This window comes from Pongo abelii, chromosome 13 (assembly GCF_028885655.2).
Source record: "Pongo abelii isolate AG06213 chromosome 13, NHGRI_mPonAbe1-v2.0_pri, whole genome shotgun sequence".
NCBI classification, from domain to species: Eukaryota; Metazoa; Chordata; class Mammalia; order Primates; family Hominidae; genus Pongo; species Pongo abelii.
This window is the reverse complement of record NC_071998.2, coordinates 99994686-100021864: the sequence shown is the minus strand read 5'-3', so window position 1 is coordinate 100021864 and position 27179 is coordinate 99994686. Positions and strand designations below refer to the sequence as shown.

At 39.0% G+C, this 27179-nt stretch overlaps 1 protein-coding gene across 1 annotated transcript in view; it reads left to right on the top strand.

Annotated features, from left to right (window-relative positions):
• The window catches only part of ELP1 (elongator acetyltransferase complex subunit 1), a 64630-nt gene that overhangs the window by 3317 nt on the left and 34134 nt on the right, over positions 1–27179 (top strand). Inside the window, 13 exon segments of the mRNA NM_001373929.1 lie at positions 898–1050; positions 3378–3459; positions 4209–4289; positions 7823–7908; positions 11378–11474; positions 11826–11916; positions 13055–13178; positions 14428–14521; positions 18019–18249; positions 19338–19508; positions 22097–22196; positions 24003–24185; positions 26862–26968. Coding sequence (NP_001360858.1) covers positions 898–1050; positions 3378–3459; positions 4209–4289; positions 7823–7908; positions 11378–11474; positions 11826–11916; positions 13055–13178; positions 14428–14521; positions 18019–18249; positions 19338–19508; positions 22097–22196; positions 24003–24185; positions 26862–26968 — 1600 coding nt within the window.

Genomic DNA, 27179 nt, shown 5'->3' with positions numbered 1-27179 from the left:
AATAGTAACCCTTCTTTAACTCTGCTGCTATTTTAACCTAAGTCAGTAGAACTCTGACCTTACTTTTTGAGTGTGTGCCATACTTTTTACCCTCTTTGTCATGCAAATTCTGTTTATAAGAGTTTTTTTTGAGACGGAGTCTCACTCTGTCACCCAGGCTGGAGTGCAGTGGCGTGATCTCGGCTCACTGCAAGCTCTGCCTTCCTGGATTCACGCCTTTCTCCTGCCTCAGCCTCCTGAGAAGCTGGGACTACAGGTGCCCACCACCGTGCCCGGCTAATTTTTTGTATTTTTAGTAGACATGGGGTTTCACTGTGTTAGCCAGGATGGTCTCAATCTCCTGACCTCGTGATCCGCCCGCCTCAGCGCCCGGCCAAGAGTGGTTTTTAATTGGGAATGAACACGAAAGTTGCCCATGGAGCTTTCTAAAAGTTTGAGCCCACATCTCATGTCAACTAAATCAGAATCTTTAGTGTTGGCTCCTAACTATATGTACTTTAAAAACCTCTGTGGGTTGGTTTTGATATGGTCCCTTGATTATATTCTTCTACTAATACATTTTAGGCAGTTACATTCTTTAGTGCCTTTTCCCCATACTATAGAAATCTTAGAAAAACAGTTATTAGCATCATGTTTTATTGGACATTTTTAAAGAGACCAGGCTTATTGTTTTTGTTTTTGTGCTTGTTTGGCAAAAATGTCACATTACCTATTTTTGTTGTTAGAGATGACAGAGTAGTGATATTTCTCAAATGAAAGTTTGGATTTTCATCTAGAAAAAATATTTTTGAAAGCTTTTATGTAATAAAAGAAGCATTAAAAAGTATTTCTGGAAATGTTATCAATTATTCTTGAAAGTAGCCTGGGTTAATTTGCTTGTGTTTACTTTGGTGAAAGGTGAAAAATGAAGTTTCTTTGGTGGCAGAAGGCTTTCTCCCAGAGGATGGAAGTGGCCGCATTGTTGGTGTTCAGGATTTGCTGGATCAGGAGTCTCTGTGTGTGGCCACAGCCTCTGGAGACGTCATACTCTGCAATCTCAGCACACAACAGGTAAGTGGAAGACTCCAGTGAGGCGGGAGTCTCAAGCATCCTCAAATAGGTTACTTGCTATTTGTGGAAGTTTTCAAATCAGTAGCCATAATAGTTACACTATTGCTAATTAATTTTTGCATTATATATTTCTTTATTTAAAAAATTGTTAACATGGCTTTATCTATATGTTAAGATTCTTCTAAAACTCAGTTTTATCTGCTGCATCTATTAATCAGAATGATCAGAACGTTCCAAATGAGAATATATTTTTTTAAAAGTTAAAACTGGCTATTCTTATGTGGTGTAGATCACCTCTTATCAGACCCTCATCTTGAGTTGCAACCTTTGTTTTCTCAATTTAGGAAGTCATTGTTTATCTGACGTAGATTTTCTGTTATGAATGTTGATTGGCTAAATTTAGAGTCCCTGAACTCTAGGCACTAAAGTAATAGATTATCATTACCTGCACATTTGATGACTGCCAGGAGAGCTAGACTTCAAGCAATTGCTTCTTTCTCTACTTTAGTGTATAGTTGAGTTTCTGATTTCTATCCTCACCTTCTTAACAGCAAGAGTTTCAAATTACACTTGCCTGATTCTTTAAATCTTCTTTGATTACTTCATTAGTTGTGATCTCCTTAACATTGATTATGTCACAGAAGTTAGAGTATTACTAATAGTAGGATAATGATAGCAGCTTACATTTATTAACTGTCATGTGCCTGGCACTTTTAAAAGTGCTTTTCATGCAAATTTATTTAATCTTCACCATGACCTTATGCAGTAGGTTGTTGTTTCCTATTCTTCAGAAGAGGCAGTTGAGTCACAGAGTGCTTAAGTAATTAGACCAGGGTCACACAGTAATCAAATGGGGTTTGACCCTAGCAGTCTAAATCTGGCACCTTTGCTCTTAACCATTCCATTTAGTACAGTCATAAACCTTTACTCGCAGTTCATGGTGGGAAATATCAAACCTGTCATACACAGCTTGTTTTTTTTTTCATATTTAAAAGATAGATGCTTTTACTTTCAAAACATTTTATAGCATTGTTTCCTGGTTACTGAGCTCTTCCAGTCTATTTATCTTCATTTAATGGTGCTGATTCTGCCCTTTAGTGGCTTCTCAATTGTCTGAAAGGTAGAGCCCACTATTGTGCCTTATAAGCCCCTTTCACTATCTGTTCCCCACGTTCCTTCTTAGCCTCATCCCCCCATTGTTCCTGTGTGTACGTAAACCCTATGTTTTAGCTGCAGCTGATTTTTAACTGCTCTTTCTTCTAGCTTTGTGCCTCAAAGCCTCTACACTGTGTTTTCTTCCTGGTCTCTCTTTCCTGTCCTTATTGCCACTCTTTGAAACACGTCAGAAAAACTTTTTCTGGACTTTGGGCCACTTGTCATTCCCTGTGCTGAGACGCATTTTGCTTTCCAGAGGTCTTGGTCATTGCTGTCATCTTCTGTAGGGTCTTCTTTTATCTCCCTCGTGAGACAGCTCTGGGAAGAAAGAGATATTTATTTCTAATCCCTGTGCCTAATAAGAGGTCTGTTCTCTTGATATCCATTACTGAAGAAATGTTTGTTGAGTAAGTTCTTGTTTTAATTTTTAAATATAAATTTTTAATTTTTATGGGTACATAGTAGGTACATATATTTATGGGCTACATGAGATGTTCTGATATAGGCATGCAGTGCAAAATAACCACATCATGGAGAATGGGATATCCATCCCATCAAGCGTTTATTCTTTGTGTTACAAACAGTCCAATTACAGTCTTTTAGTTATTTTAAAATGTGCAATTACTTTGACTGTAGTTACATTGTTGTGCTATCAAATAGCAGATCTTATTTATTCTTTCTATTTTTTTTTGTACCTATTAACCATCCCAACTTCCCTCAGCCCCTCACTACCCTTCCCGGCCTCTGGTAAGCATCCTTGTACTCTCTGTGTCCATGAGTTCAATTGTTTTGATTTTTAGATCCCACAGATAAGTGAGAGCATGTGATGTTTGTCTTTTTGTGTCTGGTTTATTTCAATTAACCTAATCATCTCCAGTTCCATCCATGTTGTTGCAGATGACAGGATCTTATTATTTTTTTTATGGCTGAATAGTACTCCATTGTGTATAGTACCACAATTTCTTTATCCAGTCATCCATTGATGGACACTTAGGTTGCTTCCAAGTCTTAGCTATTGTGAACAGCTGCAACAAACATGATAGTGCAGATATCTCTTCCATATACTGATGTCCTTTCCTTTTGTTTTTTTAATTGTTTTGATTGAAGTTGCAGTCAGTTTTTACTGAGACGCTAGTGTTTTGAGTCTCTCTTTCCAATTTTCTCTGTCTCAGCTGGAGTGTGTTGGGAGTGTAGCCAGTGGTATCTCCGTTATGAGTTGGAGTCCTGACCAAGAGCTGGTGCTTCTTGCCACAGGTAAGCTTGTTACTGGTGCCTCACTGGCTTTTCTAAAACATTACTCCAGATGTCTTACAGGCTTCATCAGTTTTGGTCTGCTTGGATTTCAAAAAATTTCTTTGAAACAGTATAATACCAATGATTGATAGATAGATATAACGTAGAGTGATTTTTTTTTTTTTTTTTCTTGTGACTGAAGTTTTACCTCTTAGTCTATCATTATAAAAAGTTGTTTCATGTAACTTTTTAAGTCTTTGGGAGTAAGAAACAAAGTCATAAAACTTGGGGAGGCTGCTAAGTCCCCAGTTAGAGTTAAAAATGTCAGTAATATATATTTTAACTTATTCTAAGAGTTGCTATATGAACACATTCTAAAAGCCCTTCTTGAGTTCTGTTGCTGTTTTTGCCCTTTAAGTCTCATCATTCCAGATGAGTCTAGTAAACCAGCTCCACTGATGACATATATATTTAGAGGTGTCTTGGGGACAAGGAGTGTTGAAGTTAGTGGAGGAGGGCTTTGTGAACTTTTATGTTCAACTGTACACACATTCATAGCTGAGCATAAGCACCAGGTGACTTATCTAGGCAAAGCTTTTTGGATTTTTTTGTCATTGTTGTTTGCTTTTTTAAGTCAAAGCATTTTGGATGAATTCTGTCTGCTCTGTTCAGACTAACTCCAGCTCCTTAGCTTACAGTGCCATAGGTACTTACGGAATGGCAAATTTGTTACATGAAAACAAAATCATTTTTGTTTGTGTTTCTCTAAGGTCAACAGACCCTGATTATGATGACAAAAGATTTTGAGCCAATCATGGAGCAGCAGATTCATCAGGATGATTTTGGTGAAAGTGAGTATAGCTTTGTGCAATATTTTGTGACCTACGTTTCTTCCCATTTTTGAGCATTTCCTTGTGCACTAATAGCCATGTCATTAGGCCAAAGAACTGTGAAGGTTAAACCCCCAGTTATTAAATGTCTATTAGTTCCTTCAGCCCATCCCAAATCTTAAAAGGCCTACTGATGCCTCTCCAGGTCTGAGGGTTGGCTTTGTCAGTAACCTGGAAAATATAAATCAAATGTTTAAGGTCACTTAGATGTTATTACCCAAACCCTAGGAAAGTCTTAGGCTGGGCTTTCAGTGAAAGGGACTGTACAAGTTAGTATTTCTGGGATACAGTTTTAGGGAGAAGAAAAGAAGAAAGAGGGGATAGAAGGCTGGGTTTTGATCCTACTGATTAGATCCAATCTGCATTTCCATGGGAACAATCTGATTATTTTCTTGCTAAAATCTAGCCAAGGTCATCTGGGCATTAAGGCTATGGGAGTATTGAAGGGCAGTGCAGGAGAAGAGAGATGCTTATTAAGCATAAGCTTTGGCCATCTTGAAGTCACCAAGTAGCTGGCCTGATTGAAGAGGGAAGGGGAAGAAGATATTCCAACTTCTGTTAAGGTCTAACTTCCTGCCTTCTTGCTCCATCAACTCTGAGAAATCATTTAGACAACTTCCACCCATTTATTTAGAAATAATGTATTTGTTCAGAAATAATTTTGGAGGGCTGGGCACAGTGGCTCATGCCTATAATCCCAGCACTTTTGGAGGATGAGGCAGGAGGATTGCTTGAGCCCAGGAGTTTGATACTAGCCTAGGCAACATAGGGAGACCCAGCGTCTACAAAAAATTTAAAAATTAGCTGGGCATGGTGGTATCAGCACAGTAATGACATGATGTGCAGGTGTTGGGGTAGCATAAGGGAAGGAAACCAGTAACTGGAGAGGGATGATTTCCGCAAGGAGGCCAGCTTGAGCTGAGTCTTAGCTGAATTGGTGTTGGGTAGGTGAGGGATAAGGGTGGGGAACAGTCCAAGCAAGTGAATGTGTCCATTTCAAGTGTCCATTTCAAGGGAGGGTTATTTCATGGAAACATTGTGGGTTACTCAGGGGACTGTGAGTAATTCAGCATTGCCAAAGTGGCAGAATGTGAGTGTAGAATGAAGTAAATGGGACAGATTTGATTGAGTTTGTAGTAGGGAATTTGGACATTGAGTTGTAGTTGATCAGCCATTACAAGTTTTGATGATAAGAGGTTTAAAGAGATTTATTTAGTAGAAAGATGGCTCGTGGTGGCATATTTTTGTTGTTTTTGTGTGTGGAGAGGGAAGAGACTAGAAGCAGGGTGATCAGGTAGGGGGTTGCTACAGGAATCCAGATGAAAGATAAGGAAGGTTTGTGTGGGGCTAGAAGCAGGAATCATTCAGGAAAAACTTGATTCACAATGAGGATGGGAGTACATTTTTTAGAATTAGCTGAAAAACTTTTTTAGAATATATGTGCTTGATTCCCCTTCTGCCCTAGGCCAGTTTGAGAAATACCAATTTAGAAAATGAAATAAATAGGCTTTGCGTATGTAAGGTGAATAAGAAAAAGTTGAGCAGGACTCCAGCCAGAACCTCAGGTGATGGGAATAAAGATGCCAGTAACTGAGAGGGAAGAAGGAGAAGTGCTGGTCTGTAAGGGGTGGGTGGTGAGGTCTGTTTTGGATTTGTTGAAGGACCATATGGGATTGCCATGTGGAGTAGGCAAATATAAGGCTGAAGCTCAGGAGAGGACAGAGCTATGGACTGAGAGTGGTGGGTATGTAGGAAATTCTGACAGTTTGGGGAACAGATGGACTTGTTCAGGGAGCAGATGCTGTACAGGAAGAGTCTAGAATCCAGGGTGGAACTCTGGGGCATCCAGCTTTGAGGACAGTCAGAGAGAGAGTAACAGCACACAGTACACTTTGGAATGGGAAGTTACTCTGGGCCTGTTGTTTCCCACCGACTTTTTCACAAAAATCCTAATGCAGTAAATCAAAGGAAATCTAGTCCAAGTTAAGGTCTTAGGTCTCAGAAATGTGTTTCTCAGTACAAAAAAAATCATTCTATGGAGTGATGAATATTTTTCCTCTATCCTGGGGTCAGTAAACTTGTTCTGAAAAGGGCTAGGTCATAAATATGTTCAGCTTTGCAGGTTATATGATCTTCGTTGCAACTGCTCAATTGTAATGTTGAGGTGTGAAAGTTATACACAATAGATAAGCACGGCTATGTTCCAGTAAACGTTTGTTTGTAAAAGCAGACGTAGGCTGTAGTTTTGCAAATCCCTGCTATAACTCCATCATTTCTTGTCCATTGGAAAAGTTCTTTGTCTTCACTCCTTGGTGCTTAATATTTCTGTGGAAACTTGCAGATAGAAGACTGGGGGTTTGCACCAGGATAGTCACTACCATTTGTATGCAGCAGCAAGGTATGCTTTGAGGTACTGTACTGCTTGGATGTGAGCAGACAGGAAATGGTCATATGGACCCATAATTTATAGGAATTGCAAACAGCCCTGCTTCATCCGAATCAGAATCAATGGCAGGAGGAATGTATTGGGTCCTGGCTTGGGTGATGCTTTCAGGACCATCTTTATTGTGCCTCTTGCAGATGGATCCTACCTTCAGGAACCGAAGGGCTGTGTTGTTTCAGCAACTCTGCCTTTATAGTTTAAGTAAGAGAAGCATTATGATCAAGAAAGAACCCCAGTCAGCCTGGAAGGCAGAAGACCTGTGTTCTAACTTTGGGCTCCACCATTAGGGAGGGCTCAATCTCTTAAGTCTATGTGAGGAGCTGTCTTGTGACCTGCAGCGCCTCTATCACCAATGAGGAGCTTGCAATCAGTATTTTATTCCCAGTTCTCATCTTGGGGTTTTATGTTCTGGACATATTTTGTAAACTCTTCATGTTTCATTCTTCTTACTTATAAGGTGAGGGTGAGATCCCTGACTTGTGTCATCAAAGAAACTTGGAATATATAAGATGGCAGTAAAATGCTTTCCAAAATAAGGAAGGGCATTTCAAATTCTTCAAAATCACTGCTGCATATAATATGAAACGGGTTTTGTTTGTTTGTTTTGAGATGGGGATCTCACTGTGTTACCCAGGCTAGAGAGTGCAATAGTGCAATCACGGCTCACTGCAGCCTTCAACTCCTGGGTTCAAGTGATCTCGTACTTCAGTCTCCTGAGTAGCTGGGACCACAGGTGTGTGCCATCATGTCCAGCTAATTTTGTATACTTTTTGTAGAGATGGGGGTCTCCCTATGTTGCCCAGGCTGGTCTTGAACTCCTGGACTCAAGTGATCCTCCTGCCTCAGCCTCCCAAAGTGTTGGGACTATAGGCATGAGCCACCACGCCCAGCCTGAAACATAGGTTTCTCAAATATTGACTGCTGGTCAATTTATGGAGAGGCTTAGAGGACCTGAGTAATTGCCAATGACTAACTTCATGAAGAATAGCAGTGAAAATGTTTTTGTTTCATTTCAAGCAGCTTATTGATTGTCTTGCCAATTGTTCTGTAGGCAAGTTTATCACTGTTGGATGGGGCAGGAAGGAGACACAGTTCCATGGATCAGAAGGCAGACAAGCAGCTTTTCAGATGCAAATGGTAAGTTTGGTTTGATGGATAAAGAGCCTTGACTGGAACAAATGTAAGTTTGCCACCCACCAGGAACTCTTTGGTGTCCACTTAGATGCCAGTAATGAGCAGTTCTCTTCTGCTTTAGTAAAACTGCCTAGAGCCTTCAGGAAATGAGTCCCTCTAGAAAGATCCTTTTTTTCCTTGTTGTTGCCAAGTTGCTTTGTGATTTATTATCATGGTAGCAAATAATTCTAACCAATATTCATCACCCAGTTTAAAAAATAAAACATCACAGACAAAGGAAACCCCTTGTGTATCCTGTCTCGATATCCCTCCCCTTCCTCCCCAGAGAGAGCAGCCATCCTTCATTCACATGTGTGTTCTCATACTTTTCCCATATATGTATATATTAGATATTTTTCTTTTTCTGTTGAATGAAACTCTTTTTTTTTCCTTACTTCTGGATTAGAAAATTCTAAAGACCATATAATGATGTCTTGATGACTCAAGGTAGTACTTCTTAATCTTCTAATGTAGGCAGCCCCTGAAGGCAGAGGTGTGTGGACACAAGAAAAGTGCAAACTCTTGGGGCACCTGGGGAAGTAGTGTCCGTGTCACATTAAATTCATTTAAACCCTTATATTTTATTTTAATTTATACAATATGAATTTTTTTTAAAAATATGAATTGAAATTACCCTTGAGTAAAATTAATGCCCCAAGATGTGCCATATTTACCCTCTGGCACACTGCCAAGTACCCCCAGGGGCAGTATAGATCTCTGTTAGAAAAGTACAGATTATGTTATCCTCATAACATTTAGAAGCTATGAGACCTTGACAGGGAAGTTTCCTAACGTTTCTGAGCCTCAGTATTCTTTGTAAAGTGGACAACATAATGTCTCCTTACAAGGGTTGAGATGCGCAGGTAATGACATATATAAAACAGCTACCATAGCATCAGCACAGTGTAGGCACTCAAATGGTAGTTGCTGCTTTTATTTTAGTAGACAAATAACTTTTGAAACTTTTTTTTAAGCGTATTTTTTATTTCAAAACAACTTTGTTGTGAGTAAAATATGCATAGTGGGTCTAATTTAACATTCTGAAAGCTATTGACTTATTAGAACAGTAAAGGATTATTAGAGGGCGGAAACATGGAGTAAGTACTCTCAGACACAACCTTGCTTCTTTGGGGGTGATCACTACAACTGCCCAGCTTTGGACAAGTGGTTTTCATGTCCCCCTGATTTTTAAGTGATTTTTTCTTTTTTTTTTTGGCAGAAGGACTTAAAAGGTATCCTTGACTAAACAGGAACTTGACCAAGTAAATAGTTGGTGCAATTTGAATATTCTTTCTTGCTGTAAGCAACAAGTAAATTATGCTACAGCTTTCTAAGACCATATATTTTCGATTTAAAAATAGCACTTTACTCATACATGTTATGACATGAGTAAACCTCATAAAGATTATGCTAAGTGAAATAAGCCAGTCATAAAAGATCACATATAGTATGATCCCATTTGTATTAAGTTCCCAGAAGGGGCAAATCCACAGAGGCAGAAAGTAGAGTAGTGGTTGCGTAGAGCTGCGGGGTGGGATGGGGAAGGAGTGACTGCTAACGGATATGGGGTTTCTTTTTGGGATGATGAAAATGCTCAAAATTTAGATTATGGTGATGGCTATTCAACTTTGTAAATATACTTTAAAAACATTGATTCTTACCACTGAGTTTAAACAAAAAAAAACTCAAATTTTTTTTTATGTGCTTCAAATGGGTGAACCTTAATAATATGTAAATTGTATCCCAGTAAAGGTATTAAAAAATAGTACTTTAAGGGAATCTATGGTAGTATTGAGAATAAGGCAGTTTTCCATACTTTGTTAAACACTAGACAAGATGACATTTTACTACTGGTACCTGCTAGAGTAAGACTTATCTAGTATTGCCAAAATTAGGATTTATTAGTGATATAGGATGATCCAGGTAATGGGGGAAAAAAACGAGCATCCTATTATCTAATATACTATCCAGGAAACTACTCTAGCTTTTTTTCATGAACTTTTTCTAAAGGCTTTCTAGGGCCTCGTCTTGGTTTGAAAGTTCACAGCTACCCTTCAGAAAAGAAAACAAAAATCCATGGAGTAGTCAGACGCAAGTACTCATGTGAGCATAATTTACGTTGATTTTTTAAGTTGTGTTGTTCTAGCCCTCAGACTATTCCCTGCCTGGGCTCTCCTAGTGCCCAGTAACACTGATTCAAGAGGTTGCATTTAGCTGGGCACAGTGGCTCATGCCTGTAATCCCAGCACTTTGGGAGGTCAAGGTGGGCAGATCATCTGAGGTCAGGAGTTCAAGACCAGCATATCCAACATGGCGAAATCCCATCTTCACTAAAAATACAAAAATTAGCCAGGCATGGTGGCAGACACCTGTAATCTCAGCTACTTGAGAGGCTAAGGCAGTAGAATCGCTTGTACCCGGGAGGCAGAGGTTGCAGTGAGCCAAGATTGTGCCACTGCACTCCAGCCTGGGCCATAAAGCTAGACTCCGTCTCAAAAAAAAAGTGGGTGAGAGAGAGGAATTGAGGAGGATACCAAGGGTTGGGCCTGAACAAATGGAAGCATAATTATATGTAGGAATTTCTATGAGCTACTCTTCTAGAATAGATGACTCAATAATACCCTGCTTGCCATCTACGTTTTCTGTCCTTAATTATTTCCAGTTCTATTTCATATAATGCCTATTTCAGGCCTTTACCCTTCACTAAAGGAGGTTTCGTTTCTATACCCTAGGACAGTTTCATTGAGAATAAATTTTGTTAGGCTACCTATGTATTCCCTACTGTGCAGACTATAGTACAATACTAGCAGAATTCTTAGGCTGTTAATAGAATATGATGATGAATGCCCGGGTGGTCATCTGTCCCCACCCGGTAGAGTTGGCTTCAGGATTGAGATACACGTGGCCCTGGAGGAGACGTTTCTTCCCATCATGCTGCAGAATGAGAACATTTCCATGTTTTCGTCATTGTTTGCTGCTGCGTTTACCATCTCTGTGGCTCCTCCCTATTCACCTTCTTCACATCTTAACTCATCTGTGCCCTGTTGTGAAGCTTACACAATATTTAAACAAAACTCTACCCCACTGGACAAACGGAACACTTGTTTCCTTGTAGTTACCTGATAGGTTCCTTAGCTCATTATATTCAGGATCTAGATCTGTAGCTCTTTTCCTGTTCTCAGAGGCCACTTTTTTTTTTTTTTTTTTTTTTTTAATGCCCAAAGGAGGATTTTGTTTGTTTTACATTTTTTTCTCTTTTTTGATGATTTCTGGGTTCTAAGAACCAACCCTTGGATGGTTTCTGATTCTAGAGGTGGGCTTTCAAAGTAGCTTAAACCTCTTATAAAACATCTATATCTAGTGGTCTGAGGCTTGTTTGATTCTGGGATACTTAAGGTCCCCCAGTAATATTGGTGTTTCTTCCCCTTTTTAGCATGAGTCTGCTTTGCCCTGGGATGACCATAGACCACAAGTTACCTGGCGTGGGGATGGACAGTTTTTTGCTGTGAGTGTTGTTTGCCCAGAAACAGGTATGGAAATATATTGCAGTTAAACAACAATAAAGAAATTTTATCTTATTAAAATTAAGGAAAATTTTCTTTCTTTTGCTTTGAGTAGGGTATTAATTATACATATGGGGCAAGGATGTGCTGCTTTAAATGTGAAATGAGTTTAGAGTTAAGAATTGGAAGAGTCCTTTGAGGCCATCTGGTCGATCCTCCTACCTGGTGGACACAAATTTTTAACTAAATTAATCTAATTGGCTATGTGAAACCATGGCAGTTTTTATTTGTAAGGAAGGTGTTTGAATAGTTCTGAATTGACAACTTTTATCATCATGTTTTAAGTGTGTGTGTGTGTTTGACTCCACTCCCGCACAGGGGCTCGGAAGGTCAGAGTGTGGAACCGAGAGTTTGCTTTGCAGTCAACCAGTGAGCCTGTGGCAGGACTGGGACCAGCCCTGGCTTGGAAGTGAGTGGGAGAAGAAACCTTAGAGAAATTCTTGGAACCAGAGTAGAGGTGGTGGTACACATGGATACAGATGATGCAGATGTTTGTGTAGCACAAAAGGATTTTTACGTTTCTTCATTTGGTTATAAGCCTGTATCTATCTTTGTTTCTTCTTTTTTTTTTTTGTTCCCTGAAGTCTGAATTCAACTTGAATATTAGATTTTATGCTTCTTCACAGATTTCATCGTTCCAAGGCCACATATATTTTGCATTCCTAATTCCTAAAAGGCTGTGGTTTTAAGGCAGGGTGTATATGAAGCCATTGTACAGAGCAGAAAATGGTGTTTAGAAGGGAAGGCCCAGTTTGCAAGGCTCTATGGGGCAAATGGAGCTTTTGTGGAAATTAGGGAAAGAGTCTCCTTCCTTGGCACAAAATTCCCACAGTAGAGGATCTGCTTGCCAAGGAGCATGCAGGCTGGATTCAGACCCTGCTCTTTCCTTCCATTTTCCTCCTTGGCCCAGTACCCTTGTGCAGGTTACAATTTGCCTGGCATATGTGGCTGCCTGATTTTAGATAGAAGACGTATCTCCTCTGTTTCAGTGATATCTGTTGTATGTAGAACTCTTGTTTCCCACCAGTGTCTGAATGATATTATATGATACAGCAGAAGACAAATGTATTTGAATTAAAACCCTAGAGACAAATATGAATAAGATGAGGTAATTAAGATGTTTTCAACATTTGGAGAAGTCTTAAAAAAGACCTACCTGAGCATAGAATATTTGCCGAAGTCATATAATTGAAGGAGAAATAGATTTTGATTTTTAGGACATTATACCTGGAATGGTTTAGATAACTTATTATTTTTAACGTCATCCAAATGTACTATAAATATGTAAGGCTTCGTGGGCAAATGGAGCCTCTGTGTAAAATAGGAAAAGGCACTCTTTCCTTTGGGCAAGTACAGTCCCACAATGGGATGAACCGCTTGCCAAGAGACAAGGGACACATGGGATTTAAAACTTCCTTGGATAAAGATATTAATTAATTAATTCATTCATTCATTCATGTTTGCTGGAAAAAAAAACTCTTCTGGATTTTATCTATTCTTTAGTTAGGTGAGCTTTGGATGTTGTAACACTCTGAGTTTGCTTTAAGACCCTCAGGCAGTTTGATTGCATCTACACAAGATAAACCCAACCAGCAGGATATTGTGTTTTTTGAGAAAAATGGACTCCTTCATGGACACTTTACACTTCCCTTCCTTAAAGATGAGGTTAAGGTAAGTGCCTGAGTTTGTTTCGCCCTCAAATGTAGAGGACTTTCCACAGCTATAGAGGGAATTTTTTTTTTTTTTGAGATGGAGTTTCACTCTTGTTGCCCAGGTTGGAGTGCGATGGTGCAATCTCGGCTCACTGCAACCTCCGCCTCCCAGGTTCAAGTGATTCTCTTGCCTCAGCCTCCCGAGTAGCTGGGATTACAGGCATGCGCCACCACAGCCAGCTAATTTTGTGTTTTTAGTTGAGACGGGGTTTCTCCATGTTGGTCAGGCTGGTCTCAAACCCCTGACCTCAGGTGATCCATCTGCCTCCGCCTCCCAAAGTGCTGGGATTACAGGCGTGAACCACTGCGCCTGGCCTATAGAGGGGATTTATATTTGATATGGATATATAAATAGAAGCTTTAGAGTAAATAGTAATAAAAATGGTGGCTTCCTAGAACTGATTTTTATTTAATAAAAGATATATTGTTTTTCCAGTGATTTTGCAAATAATAGCATTTCTCCCCTATCTTAGATAAAACAGAAGTAGGAAGTAAAAATGCTAGTTTTTATTGTTTATTTTGACAAAAGCATAATTTTTCCAGTAATGAAGATGTTTTTCATTTATAACATTTAAATCTTAAGCGGTTTGTGTACCATTAAGATCCTTGCTGAAGTAAGAACACATCAAATGGTATCTCTGTGTAAAATTTTAAACATCTTAAGTTGAGAGACGAGTTTAATGAACTCCCATGTAACTATTACTCACTTTCAGTAGATACCAGCATTTTGCAAAACTGTTTTCATCTGTCCGCAACTCTTTGGCCTATACATACATATACTTACATATATTTTTATTTCCTGGAGTTTTAATTCTAGAAATCATATTTTCAATATTTATTTCTAACAGTTAAGGACATTTTTCTTTACATAACCATAATTGCATTATTACATCTTACCTCAGTGTTGTCTAACACCCAGTTCATATTCAGATTTCTCTGATTGTCTAAAAATGTCACGTTGTATTTGGTTAAGTTTCTTAAGTCTCTTTTAATATTTAAGCATAATGTATTTCTTTTTTTTAAGTCCTCTACATAATAATGACATATTTTACAGATTTGTTTAATGCCTCTGTAGGTTAGTGATTTACAGCTAGGGATGAGCTCAGGTAGTGGGATTATTTGATTTGAGAGAGGAAATACAGCTATTATAAAGATTTGGAAGTAAATCCATAACTGAAAGCCAATGACAGATCTTTTTTCCCTTCTAGGTAAATGACTTACTCTGGAATGCAGATTCCTCTGTGCTTGCAGTTTGGTTGGAAGACCTTCAGAGAGAAGAAAGCTCCATTCCGAAAACCTATGGTAAGACAGCTGTAGTACCCCAGCCTTCTGCCGCATGAAATGTAGTTGAAAGTAGACAGGTATGGGATTTCTGTCATCCCTTCTACTTAGTCCCTTAGTAGAATCAAAGATGCTGAAGTGGGTAGATGGAGATGGGGGTGATTAGGTTTTGATTGATTGTGAATTTCAGTCATGTATTGGCTGGGATTCTCTAGAGAAACAGAAATAATACATATATATAATTCGTCCCTCAGTATTCTCGGGGGATTAGTTCCTGGATTGCCCATGGACACCAAAATCCACACATGGTCAAGTCCTGTAGTCAGCCCTGCAGAACAGTCAGATACGAAAAGTCAGCCTTTTGTATACTTGGGTTTTGCATTCCTCAAGTACCGTATTTTTGATGTGCGTTTGGTTGCAGATATAGAATCCACAATATGAAGGGCCGACTGTATTCATTGAAAAAAATATGAATATAAGTGGACCTATGCAGTTCAAGCCTGTGTTGTTCAAGGGTCAACTGTACTTACATAGAGAGATGGTGAGAGAGGGAATAGGGTGGGACGGGAGGGAGAGAGAGTAATAGAGTGTGGATAGATTTACTTTAAAAGATTGGCTAATGTAGGGGATGGCAAGTTTGAAATTTGTGGGGCAGGTTGGCAGGCTGGAAATTCAGGTAAGAATTGATGTTGCAGTCTTGAGTATGAAACCTGTAGGGCAGGCTGGAAACTTAGGGAGGATTTCTGTTACAGCCTTAAGGCAGAATTTCTTCTTTTCTGTGAAGCCTCAGTTTTTGCTTTTAAGGCCTTCAACTGAATGAATGGGACCCTCCCACATTATGGAGAATAATCTGCTTTCCTTACAGTCAGCCGATTATAAATATTAATCACATCTACAGAATACCTTCACAGCAACATCTAGAGTTTCAGCAGACAGCTGGGCGCCATAGTCTAGCCAAGCTGACACAATAAAATTAACTGTTGTAAGTCATCACATGCTTTCCCTAGTGGATGGTATTACCACAGAAAAAACACTAACCAAAGGAATTCTGTGGACGTGAAAGAAGGTTTAGATTAAGTGTAAAAGTAAGAGTATTTTTCATAGCTTTTAAAATGTATAAGTGTGTGGTTTTAAGTATTAAATAATACTTGAAAATGTTAGAAAATAAAGATGAGAAAAAAACTCATAGTTCTACTACTCCGTAATAATCATTATTCAAATTTTCTTGTCTTCTAGGTTTTTCATGTATGTATCTCAGTATAGCTATGATCTCGTTTTTGTTAAAAGTGTGGGTATGGGCTGGGCATGGTGGCTCATGCACTTTGGGGGCCCAGCACTTTGGGAGGCCGAGGTGGGCGGATCACGAGGTCAGGTTCCTGGCTAACATGGTGAAACCCCGTCTCTACTAAAAATACAAAAAATTAGCTGGGCGTGGTGGTGGTCGTCGCCTGTAGTCCCAACTACTCGGGAGGCTGAGGCAGGAGAATGGCTTGAACCCGGAGGAGGCGGAGCTTGCAATGAGCAGAGATCGCGCCACTGCACTCCAGCCTTGGCGACAGAGTGAGACTCTGTCTCAAAACAAAACAAAAGAAAACAAAAGTGTAGATGTGATACATCTGCATCATTTTAAATTGCTATATAATACTCGTTTATTCTTATTCATTAAATCTCATGCTGTTAGACATTTACAGTTTTGTAATTTCTCATTATTGTAAACAGCAATGCACAGTACATTTTTGTTCATAAATCTTTTTACTTGATTATTTTCTAAGTAGCTTTCAAACTCTTAATCAGTAGAACCCTTTTAACTGAAATGTTAAGAAACTCATTATTCATTCAACACAATAGTTCTTAACCCTGGCCACACCTTTAGAAAAAAAATGATATTCAGGCTTCATCTCAAGAGTTCAGTTCAGTGTGTTGGAATGGGGATTACACATAAGTATTTAATTAAAAACCAAAAGCTCCCAAGTGATTTTAAACAGCTACAGTTGAGAACCACTGATTAACCAGTGTGTCAAGGGATGGCACTGTGATATTCTGAGCACAAAAATATTGCACAGGGTGAAACCCCGTCTGTACTAAAAATGCAAAAATTAGTCCAGCGTGGTGGCACACGCCTGTAGTCCTAGCTACTCGGGAGGCTGAGACAGGAGAATCGCTTGAACTGGGAGGCAGAGGTTGCAGTGAGCCGAGATCGAGCCACTGCACTCCAGCCTGGGTGACAGAGTGAGACTCCATCTCAAAAACATTTATATATACATGTGTATATACATATATGTATATACACACACACACATATATATACACATATGTATGTATATATGTACACATATATATGTATGTATATATACACATATATGTATGTATATATATACACACACATTGCACAAGAACAGCCACAACATCTGTGCTCACAGAACATCAGCATGTGTTCAAAGTGTTGTAATAATGCGGTTTGAGACTAGGTTATGTTTGCTCTGATCACTAAGTTAAGCATTAGTGAGCAAGGAGATTGAGAAAATAAATTCCTTAATATAAATAATATTTCTTAATATAACTATAATTCCTAATATAACTAAGGTCTTAATTTATATGTCATCTGTTTAGTAAAGGTTGGTTTTGGCATGATTAATCTTGCTTGCTTAATAGATGTTGGAAGGATAATTGCATGCTTATCTTCTTTGGGCAGCTGAATCAGGGTTAATACCCATATAGCCTTGAACATAAGTGCTTGCAAAGCACCTGAAAGAAAATAAGCATCTTAAGCCCAATACAACACAATGATGCTAGTCTAGATCTTGGATTGAGTGTTTTAATACTTTTAATCTAATTGCCAAGTTATCTTCTTCCTAAATCTTCATGAGAAAACCCACTAAAAGAATGCTTTGTCCTAGTAGCCTTCCATTGTGATCATAAAGTTTGGAAGTAAAGTTGAAAATAAACATATGGGCCAGGCGTGGTGGCTCATGCCTGTAATCTCGGCACTTTGGGAGGCCGAGGCAGGTGGATCACGAGGTCAGGAGATCGAGACCATCCTGGCTAACATGGTGAAACCATGTTTCTACTAAAAATACAAAAAAAAAAAAAAATTAGCCAGGCATGGTGGTGGGTGCCTGTAGTCCTAGCTACTCGAGAGGCTGAGGCAGGAGAATGGCATGAACCCAGGAGGTTGGAGCTTGCAGTGAGCCGAGATTGCGCCACTGTGCTCCAGCCTGGGCGACAGAGCGAGACTCTGTGTCAATAAAAAAAAAAAAAAATGAAAATAAACATATGAATAAAAGTTAAAAATAGAGAAAAACAAGAAAATAAACATGTATTTCTGACCTTATTGATTCTTGATATTTTATCTGCATGGAAAGCTATTTTTTGGCAATTATTATTGTTCTTATTTTAGAGACGAGGCTGAGCAGGAAGGGTCCTTTATAAAAGAAAAGATTGCCCTTGAACCCCTCTGGCAAGTGGGATGAAGTCTGCTTCCCAGCCTCTAACAGCCTTCTTTTCATTTTCCCTTGCAGTTCAGCTCTGGACTGTTGGAAACTATCACTGGTATCTCAAGCAAAGTTTATCCTTCAGCACCTGTGGGAAGAGCAAGATTGTATCTCTGATGTGGGACCCTGTGACCCCATACCGGCTGCATGTTCTCTGTCAGGGCTGGCATTACCTCGCCTATGATTGGCACTGGACGACTGACCGGAGCGTGGGACATAATTCAAGTGACTTGTCCAATGTGGCTGTCATTGATGGAAGTAAGCTGCTGGGAAGTGTGTCCATGAGCCTGCAAGGGGTCCTGAGCCTAGGGCCTGCAGATGTAGTGGTTTGACTGGAACAGTGGGGAGTCTTTATTTGTTTTGGCTGTTTGGGTTACTTGTTTGATTTTTTATTGAATGGGATATAAGGTGGGGTATATTCTTTCCTGAGAACCATTGTCCCCCCTTCCCCACCCCAGTTTCCTGTTATACCGCGTCTGTGGCCTTCACACATTTACTTGTCTGGCCTTTGAAGACACTGAAAACTTTGACTCTAGGTAGAGAGGATGACAACAGTACAGTCTTGTAGGATTGGGTGTGTTAGCTTTATCTGTTTGCCCTGACACAGATTTAAAATTGATCCTCGTACCACCCCACTTGTGTTGCTTTGTTTCCTGATATAAATGCTTGCTGATATATACCTCTCCAGTATGTTCAGTTCATGCATAGACATTTGTCTAATATGAAGATTAGGTTGATATTTTATAATGAGGTAGAAGGTGTTTTTAGGGGGTGGGGTGGGGAGGGCAAGACTGAGGAGTGAAGTAGTCACCTTAATGAGTAGTTTCATTGCTGATATGAAAGGGAACACTGGCTTCTAAGATTGTAATGTGAGTGGTATATTAATTCATATTATGTGTAATATTCTACATAATACTGATTTTATAGTCATGTATTCTATATAGAGAACTTAATCAGATCTGCCTTATTACCAAATCCACACATAGGAAAGTGCTTTAAGGATTTTGAAGGTATTAATTCCCTTGGTTTAGTGTGGCTTGGTTGCAGGCCCAGGTTTAAAGCTAGAGGTCTGACCTCTTGGCCTTTTTGCCTTAGTCCCTGGCACCTGAAACTCCAGGTTCTGAGATGGACTCCCCTAGGCCTGGAGGTGACAATGGTCAATTATGGACAGAACCCATGACATTTCCCCATCCCACACTGTTTTTAAACTTGTTCATGAGAAAAACATTGAAAGTTATTTTTTTGTGAATTGCCATTATTGTTTAGATATACTGTGATGTTCAGATGGCTTATCTTACAAATTGAATATCCCTATGTCTAATCCCCTTCTTTCTTTTTCACTGCAGACAGGGTATTGGTGACAGTCTTCCGGCAGACTGTGGTTCCGCCTCCCATGTGCACCTACCAACTGCTGTTCCCACACCCTGTGAATCAAGTCACATTCTTTGCACACCCTCAAAAGAGTAATGACCTTGCTGTTCTAGATGCCAGTAACCAGATTTCTGTTTATAAATGTGGTATGTTATAAAACTTTTACCAAGATGTTCTGAATCAAGTAGTCCCTTCTCCTACATTAAAGCAAATTATAGTTTGGTGTTGCCATAGGTCTAGTGTTTCTCAAAATTTTGAAGCCTGCAGTTGATGTCATTATCATTATGATATTTAATTGGCTTGGGTTTTTGTTTTTGTTTTTTTTTAATCCTACACTGGTTTGTACAAGCCATTCCTTTTCCCTTACTGAACTTGAAGAGTCAGTTATTTAAGAATAACATTGAACTCTGGAAATAACATAGTATGTTATACATTGTTAACATGTTTTACTATTTTCGTAGCCTTTACACACATTTTCAGTTGATCTCATCCCTCCTAGGAGCTGTGTCAGAGATGGGGTTTTCCACTTTTATAGATGAGGGAACACAGTGTCAGAGGTTTTGTAATTTGTTTGAACAAGAATGGACAAGGACCTCAACACAGGTGTTCTAGCTCCTAATCTACTTGTCCTGCCACAGCCCCATTGCTGTCAGTTCTTCATTACTTTCCTGATGTGCTGGAGAATCTGAAATTTGTTTTTACTTGTGAGTTCTGTGGTTATGTCATAAATTCTGTTGGCATATGGCAGTGGTAGCCTTGTTTTCAAATATCTTTTGAATTCTCAGAAAAAGCCTAGATAGTTGCCAAGAGAGAATAATCAAAATTAACTAATTTAAATGGGAATTCCTTACTTTCATATCAGCTTTTCTGTTAAGTCAGCAGCCCACTGTGTACATGAATCCAATCTGGATGTATCACCAGTTTCTCTGATTATAGTTTCAATGTGTAAAATGCTGTTACAGTCCTCTTTAAACTTTTGAAAATAGCTTTAAAAAATGCAAATATGTTCATTGTCAAGGCAAAAAGAATCAGATGTAAGCTTTTGTGGGACTTAACTGTATGATGCTAATGAGTTTATATGTCACTTTATGATGTATGGGATGTTTTGTTCTGCATTCACTTAAAAAATAGCTTTATATCATTCATCTATTTAAAGTGTATAATTCAATGGTTTATATGTGTGTGTATGAATATATATACATATATATGTATATATGTGTATATTCACAGAGTTGTACAGCCATCACCACGATCAATTTTAGGACATTTTTATCTCCTCAGAATGAAACCCTGTACCACCCTGCATTCATTTTACTTGAGAGAAAACTCCCTGTGATGAGATAGGACAGGTTGAGAGCTCCACTTTTGAAAGATTGTTCGGCCTCAGTATGTGGGGTTGGCCATAGGTAAGGGGCACCTGGAGGCAGAGATTCTAGTTAGGAGAAGCTGTTGTCAAGTGTCCAGGCAGGAGCTAGCGAGAGTTTGAGCCAGGGCAGTGTTCATAGAAATGGAAAGAAGAGAAAGATCATAACAAATCCATGAACTAAAAACCCTGAGAAGTTAAAGAGCCCACTGGGGAGAGTTTGGATATAAGAGAATCTGGAAAAAAGAGATCTTGGACTGGAACAGGTCAGGGCTCAGTGCCCAAGTGGAAGGGAAATTAAGAACGTGGAGTCAAGTGGCGTGGAGACAAGTTCGTTGCCAAAGTTTTGAAAGATGGTGTTTGATGCATCCTGAGTATCACTCCTTTTTCCCCCTCATTGTTTCTTGATTGTTTATTATATGCCAGGCTTTTTTCTAGTACTTGGCTTGTTGTACTAGAAAACTAGTTGTACTTTGTCTGCAACTTGTTGTTCTAGGTGTAGACAAAAGATATCAATTAAATATGATCTATCAGATGACAAGTGTTGTGGAGAAAAATTAAGCAAAATAAGGGATAGGGAGAGCTTAAGGATAAGGGTTTACAGGGGGAAGGTGGCTTTCCTATTTAGTGTGATCCCAAAGGCCTCTCTGTGAAGGTGACATTGAAGCAGAGATCTGGTGAGAATCACAGTGGGAGCCACGCAGACATCTGGGGTAAGAGCGTCCCAAGCATTCTATGCTTGAAGGCGAAGAAGAAAAAAAAAAGAGCGTTCCAAGCAGAGTAAAAAGCAACCACCGAAGTGCCTGTTGTGTTTAGGAAATAGCCAGGAGGCCAGGGTGGCTGCAGCAGAACAAATGAGGGGAAGGTCGTGGGTGAGTTCAGAGTGGTGATGGGAATCTGCTCTTGTAGGGCCTTGCGGCTGTTACTCCGAGTGAGATAGGAGCCACCAGAGGGCTTAGAACAGAGGAGTGCAGTGTTCTGTCTGAATTTTTTAAAGGCTTGCATTGGCTGCTGTGCAGTGAATAAACTGGATGAAGAATAGAAAGAAAATGTCTTTTAAGCATGTGCTTAGGACTTTGGAGAATTTGAGGATATTGAGAGGTGGTTGAAGACAGTGGAGGAAATTGTCCACAGCACTGGGCTGAGAGGGTAGGCCCTTCACCTGGTCTTGCTGAGATGTGGCCTTTATCAGGGAAGATTATGACTGATGTGTTCTTAGGGGGAAAGCAGAGATTTTAAGGAGGTTGAGATGTGATTATTTTCTAGATTGCTGTTTGCCTTCTAGAACTCGTTAATTGCAGACACCATCCCCTTAGTATTAGGTGAAATCTTATAATTCACGATGATAGTATTTGCATTTTTGTTTTCCAGGTGATTGTCCAAGTGCTGACCCTACAGTGAAACTGGGAGCTGTGGGTGGAAGTGGATTTAAAGTTTGCCTTAGAACTCCTCATTTGGAAAAGAGATACAAGTAGGTTCTTAATTATCTTGGGCTTCTGGGAACAGAATCAGCCAGCATGCAGTCCTAAATTCAGCCAACTGATACAGTTCTATGCCTGTTGCTGAGTGGAACAAGAAATAAATACAACACCCAGGCCCTGGATCTGATTGGAGAAGCCAGTCATGTAGTTTGTCTGAATGCCATGTAATTTGAGAGGTAGCAGGAGAGCATGAGTCGTAAGCCAGCCTAGGACCTACTCCCAATAGCACTTGGTTCTCCAGGAAAAATCACATGGGAAAGATGGAGATGACAATGATAAGGCGGAGCTGCATTCTCTTACATAAATGGGGATGTATGGATTGTTAACATGGATGACCTAATGCAGCCTCTGTCTTTGCTCCATCCCGGAATCTAGAACTTCTGGGTGCTGTGTTTTGAGGCTCCCGGGATGGAAATCAGAATGCATTCTTCCATTGAAACAGTATTATAAACAATTGGACATAATTGAATACCTCAGGTACACTATAGGCATTTGCAAAATGACCTAGAAATCAAATTATAATGCCACGTCTGTGAGAGAACTTTTTAAAATACCACTTATTGAGTACTTACAGTTTAAAAAAACAAAGTGTAGAGGTTAGGTAACTTACCCAAGGTCATGGACCTGGTAACTAGAGAATTTAGGGTTTGATTCTATTCTGTTTGATAAGTCCATGTTCTTCATTACTAAACTACTCTGCCTCCAGGGAACATGTATTGTTAGATTAACAGAAATAATTAACTGAGTACAACAAATAATAGAATTTAATAAATAACATTTCTTAAATATATGTGATATATTTAATAAATACAGCAGAAGGGTTCAACCTCTGTGATTTTGAGGCTGCCTGTATAATGCTTAGTAGTTTTTAAAGAGCATTTACATGCATTATTTCACTTCACAGACTTGAAACCACTAGAGTAGAGATAGAGGACAAATTAGAAAGTATGAGGCAGTTTAGAATATAGTTTCATTTAAAAAAAATCGATGGGGATAATGTCAATTCGTCTGAGATTTCACAAAAGACATGAATACTCATCGTGATCCTTGGGGAAGGGATAGGTTTGGGGTTGGCAAAGAATTGGGAACATTGGGTCTGTTGGGGAAGAAAGTGTCAGTGAAAACCAGAGGTGGGACTGATCCTCCATGGGATACTCTGTATGAATGCAATGGAGCCTGAGTCTGGGGAGAGAGGTTTGAGGAGGAAGATCAGGCTAGTGACCAACTTCTTCAGTGAGAGCTGTGGATTTGCCACCTGATGTAAAAGGCAGGAAGTAACCATTGTCAGTTCCTACGTGAGGTGACAAGAACAGTGCCCTGGTCAGGTGTATGAATGCTACCGAAGAATGCATTAGAGACATGGAGACCATCTCTCAAACTAGTCAGTCAGTTTAATGTGAGGTGATTAGGAAAGGACCCATTCTACTGCAAGTCACGTACCTGCCAGAGCCTGGTTTGAATGCTGGTAAGTCGTGGCAGTGGAAAGGCTCTGGGGTTCATTAGTGTAGAAACTAGGGCAGGTAATTTTCTTGTGTGGTCAGTTTCCTCAAGTGTTCTCTTCAAATTTAAAGATTTCAGGGTATGAGAAATTTTAGGGAAAATATAAAAACGTATTCTTAAGCCAGACAAAGATTAATTTTAGATTTTCTAGTATTTGGTAGTATCTCAGGTTTTGTCCCTCCAAATAATTAGGAGTGGACTGTATACAAGATGCTTCAGTCTTCCTTCATCCAGGAACGTCTCAGTGGTTTTTAAGTTTTATTCATGTCTTGGATATTCTTCAATATTTACAATAGAATTCAGATTGAGAATAATGAAGATCAAGACGTAAACCCTCTGAAACTAGGCCTTCTCACTTGGATTGAAGAAGACGTCTTCCTGGCTGTAAGCCACAGTGAGTCCAGCCCCCGGTCTGTCATTCACCATTTGACTGCAGCTTCTTCTGAGATGGATGAAGAGCATGGACAGCTCAATGTCAGGTATTGCAGTTTTTCCCTGTACTCCACGTGTTTAGCAAATGGAGTTAGGTTTTTGTCTTTTACGAGCATACAACTTTTTTTGACTTCCATTGATCAAGGTTGAGGAGCAGTAGCTTTCTTGTTAGACACGCTTAATAAGAAGGTTAAATCTAGTTATGAGCCATGTCAAAATAACAGACCAAAAATATATCAAAAAGTGGTGAAAAATAGGATAAATATTAATAGATGAAGCAACTTTTTAAAGATGTGTTAAATATTTTAATTCAGCATCTACCCACATTTTTCCAGGGTGATTATTATATGTTATAATTGATTTTAATAACTGTCAAGCATAATTAGAGTGGCTAATTCTCATGGGCTAATGTGATGGGAAGAAATTTTGTATAAATGCAGTCATGCGCATATATATGCGTGTGTGTGTGTGTGTGTGTGTATACATACCTTTTCTATGTTTAGATACACAAATACTCGACATTGTATTACAATTGCCTGTAGTATTCTGTAAAGTAACACACTGTCCAGGTTTGTAGCCTAGTAGCAATAGACCATACCCTATAGCCTAGGGGTGTAGTAGGCTATACCATCTAGGTTTGTGTAAGTACTCTATGATGTTTGCACAATGATGAAATCACCTAACAACACATTTCTCAGACGTATCCCCAATGTTAAATGATGCATGATTGCATATATATGCTTTGTTTTGATGTGGTGACTTCAAAATGCTGCTTCCAGCCTCCTCTTCTATATATCCTATTTTGTACTTGACTACATTTACCATTAGAAAGTCTCTATTCTTCTTTGCTGAAATTTCACTGTTCTCTGGGCCTGAGTTTTGTTTTGATTCTTGACTATATCTTCATTATGTAACAGGTTTCAGTTAATGAATGCTCTTCTGTGTAATGCAAGCTCTGTTGTATAATTGATAGCATTTTCTAGCCAGTTCCCAGAACTCCTTGTTACCAGTGTCAAGACTTGGCACGTTTGTCCACTGATACTAATCCCCAGATTAATTTGTGATTAACGCCCTACTGGTGAGATTTCTCTTCTGAGAAACGTTGTTGCAAAATTAGGAACCTTTCCTTTATATATATACATTACATACATTTATAGACATAAAACTTTTTAATGCAGTCATTTGCTCCTGCTCTTTGACTCATAGTGCTTCGTGACATTTTGAAAAAGCCTTTTGTTAACATGTCTAAATGCAGAATATGTTCTAGAAATATGTAGCACTTAAAGTAAGCCAGTAGATTACTTTTTGAGAAGCAGAGCAATTTACTAAGTTTCTACTTCTTCAGATTTGAAATTCTTCCTCATTAGCTTGTAGAGGCAAAAGCTTGACGCAGTCATCTCATTTGCTATAAAGAAAATGAGAAGTCATTTACAGTATGTTTCTACTGCTTTGACTTTTATTTCTCAAAAAGACTGTTTTGTTCATATAAAATATTAATGCTTTTGAGGACTGCAAAGTCCCTCAATTAAGTAGTTTACATTTACTGTAGCTTGTACTTTGTAAAAAATACTCTTCTAAGTGCTTTCTCTGTTTTAGCTTATTTATTTCTCATAATACCTCTTTAAAGTATGTGCCATTTGCACCATCATTTTACAGATGAGACAACTAAGACATGGAGCAGTTAGGTAACTTGCCTGAGATCATGCAGGTGGAGCCAGGATCAAATCCCAGCCAGTCTAGCTGCAGAGTTTGTTCTCTTCTTGACAGATAATTTATCCTCACAAAATTTGAAGCATTTGTAGAGGAATTCCCTATTGTTATAATTTTTAGCTTTTTTGTAGATTGGTTAAAAACTTTGAATTAAATGTTAGCATTAACATCATTTGCTTTTATCACTACCTCTTTGTCTCCTTTTTTTTTTTTTTTTTTTTTAAATCACTACCTCTTCCTCCTCTTTTAAGAAATTCTGCTTCCGTGGCTATGGTCCAAGCTACTTGAGAAGCTGAGGTGGGAGGATCACTTGAGCCTAGGAGGTTGAGATTGCAGTGAGCTATGATTGTGTCAACTGCATTTCAGGCTGGGCAACAGAGCAAGATACTGTCAAAAAAAAAAAAAAAAGTAAAATTTTACTTCTCTCCATTGACTCAGGGAAAAAATGTAATGATGATAACAAATTCCCTTCATCTCATTAGTGAAAATCCACAATTTTCCATCAGTCAATATGATAGTGATAGAGATATTGAGTGTGCTCATTTTCCTACAGACCAGCTGCTTTAACTATTTTAAGCAGACAGAAATGATATTGGTACCATCCATATCTAATGAAGGCAATACATTGTAATAAGTAATAATGTACAGGGAAAAACTACAATACATTGTAATAAGGTGCAGTAAGTTGTGGCCAGTAGAGGAATGATGACTTCACAGTGTAAACAACTACCTTGTTGGGTTTGTGGAAAGTGGTGTCATGTAGCAGATGTGGCTTTGTCTGAGCTTTGGTTTGGAGTAGTTTTATCCATCTAACCATCCATCTGTCTCTAAGTGTGTGTGTGTGTGTGTGTGTGTGTGTATAGTATTGGGTGTGTATATATGTATTTTGTCTACATTGTATTGAAGTAGGTAGTGCAGCATCAAAAGGAAATTGTTGATTTTCAAAATCAGTGAAATGTCACTATTTTTGAGAAAAATGGTCTGTTTACATGCCCTCCTCTTTTTTTTGTCAGTTCATCTTCAACGGTGGATGGGGTCATAATCAGTCTATGTTGCAATTCCAAGACCAAGTCAGTAGTATTACAGCTGGCTGATGGCCAGATATTTAAGTACCTTTGGGGTGAGTATCAAGGTGTTAGGAAAGCATATTATGACTTACATAGATGCTTAGTTCTTAAGAACATGTACTTGTATCTTGTCAGTACAACATTGATTGTCAGGTCTTTTAGCTACCCTGGAAAACCCTAAGCTTTAGAGTGGAACTGGCAAGTGTATTCTACTCCTGTTTCCTCTTTTAATGAACAATGTACTCTTAAAAAAGTGATTGATGA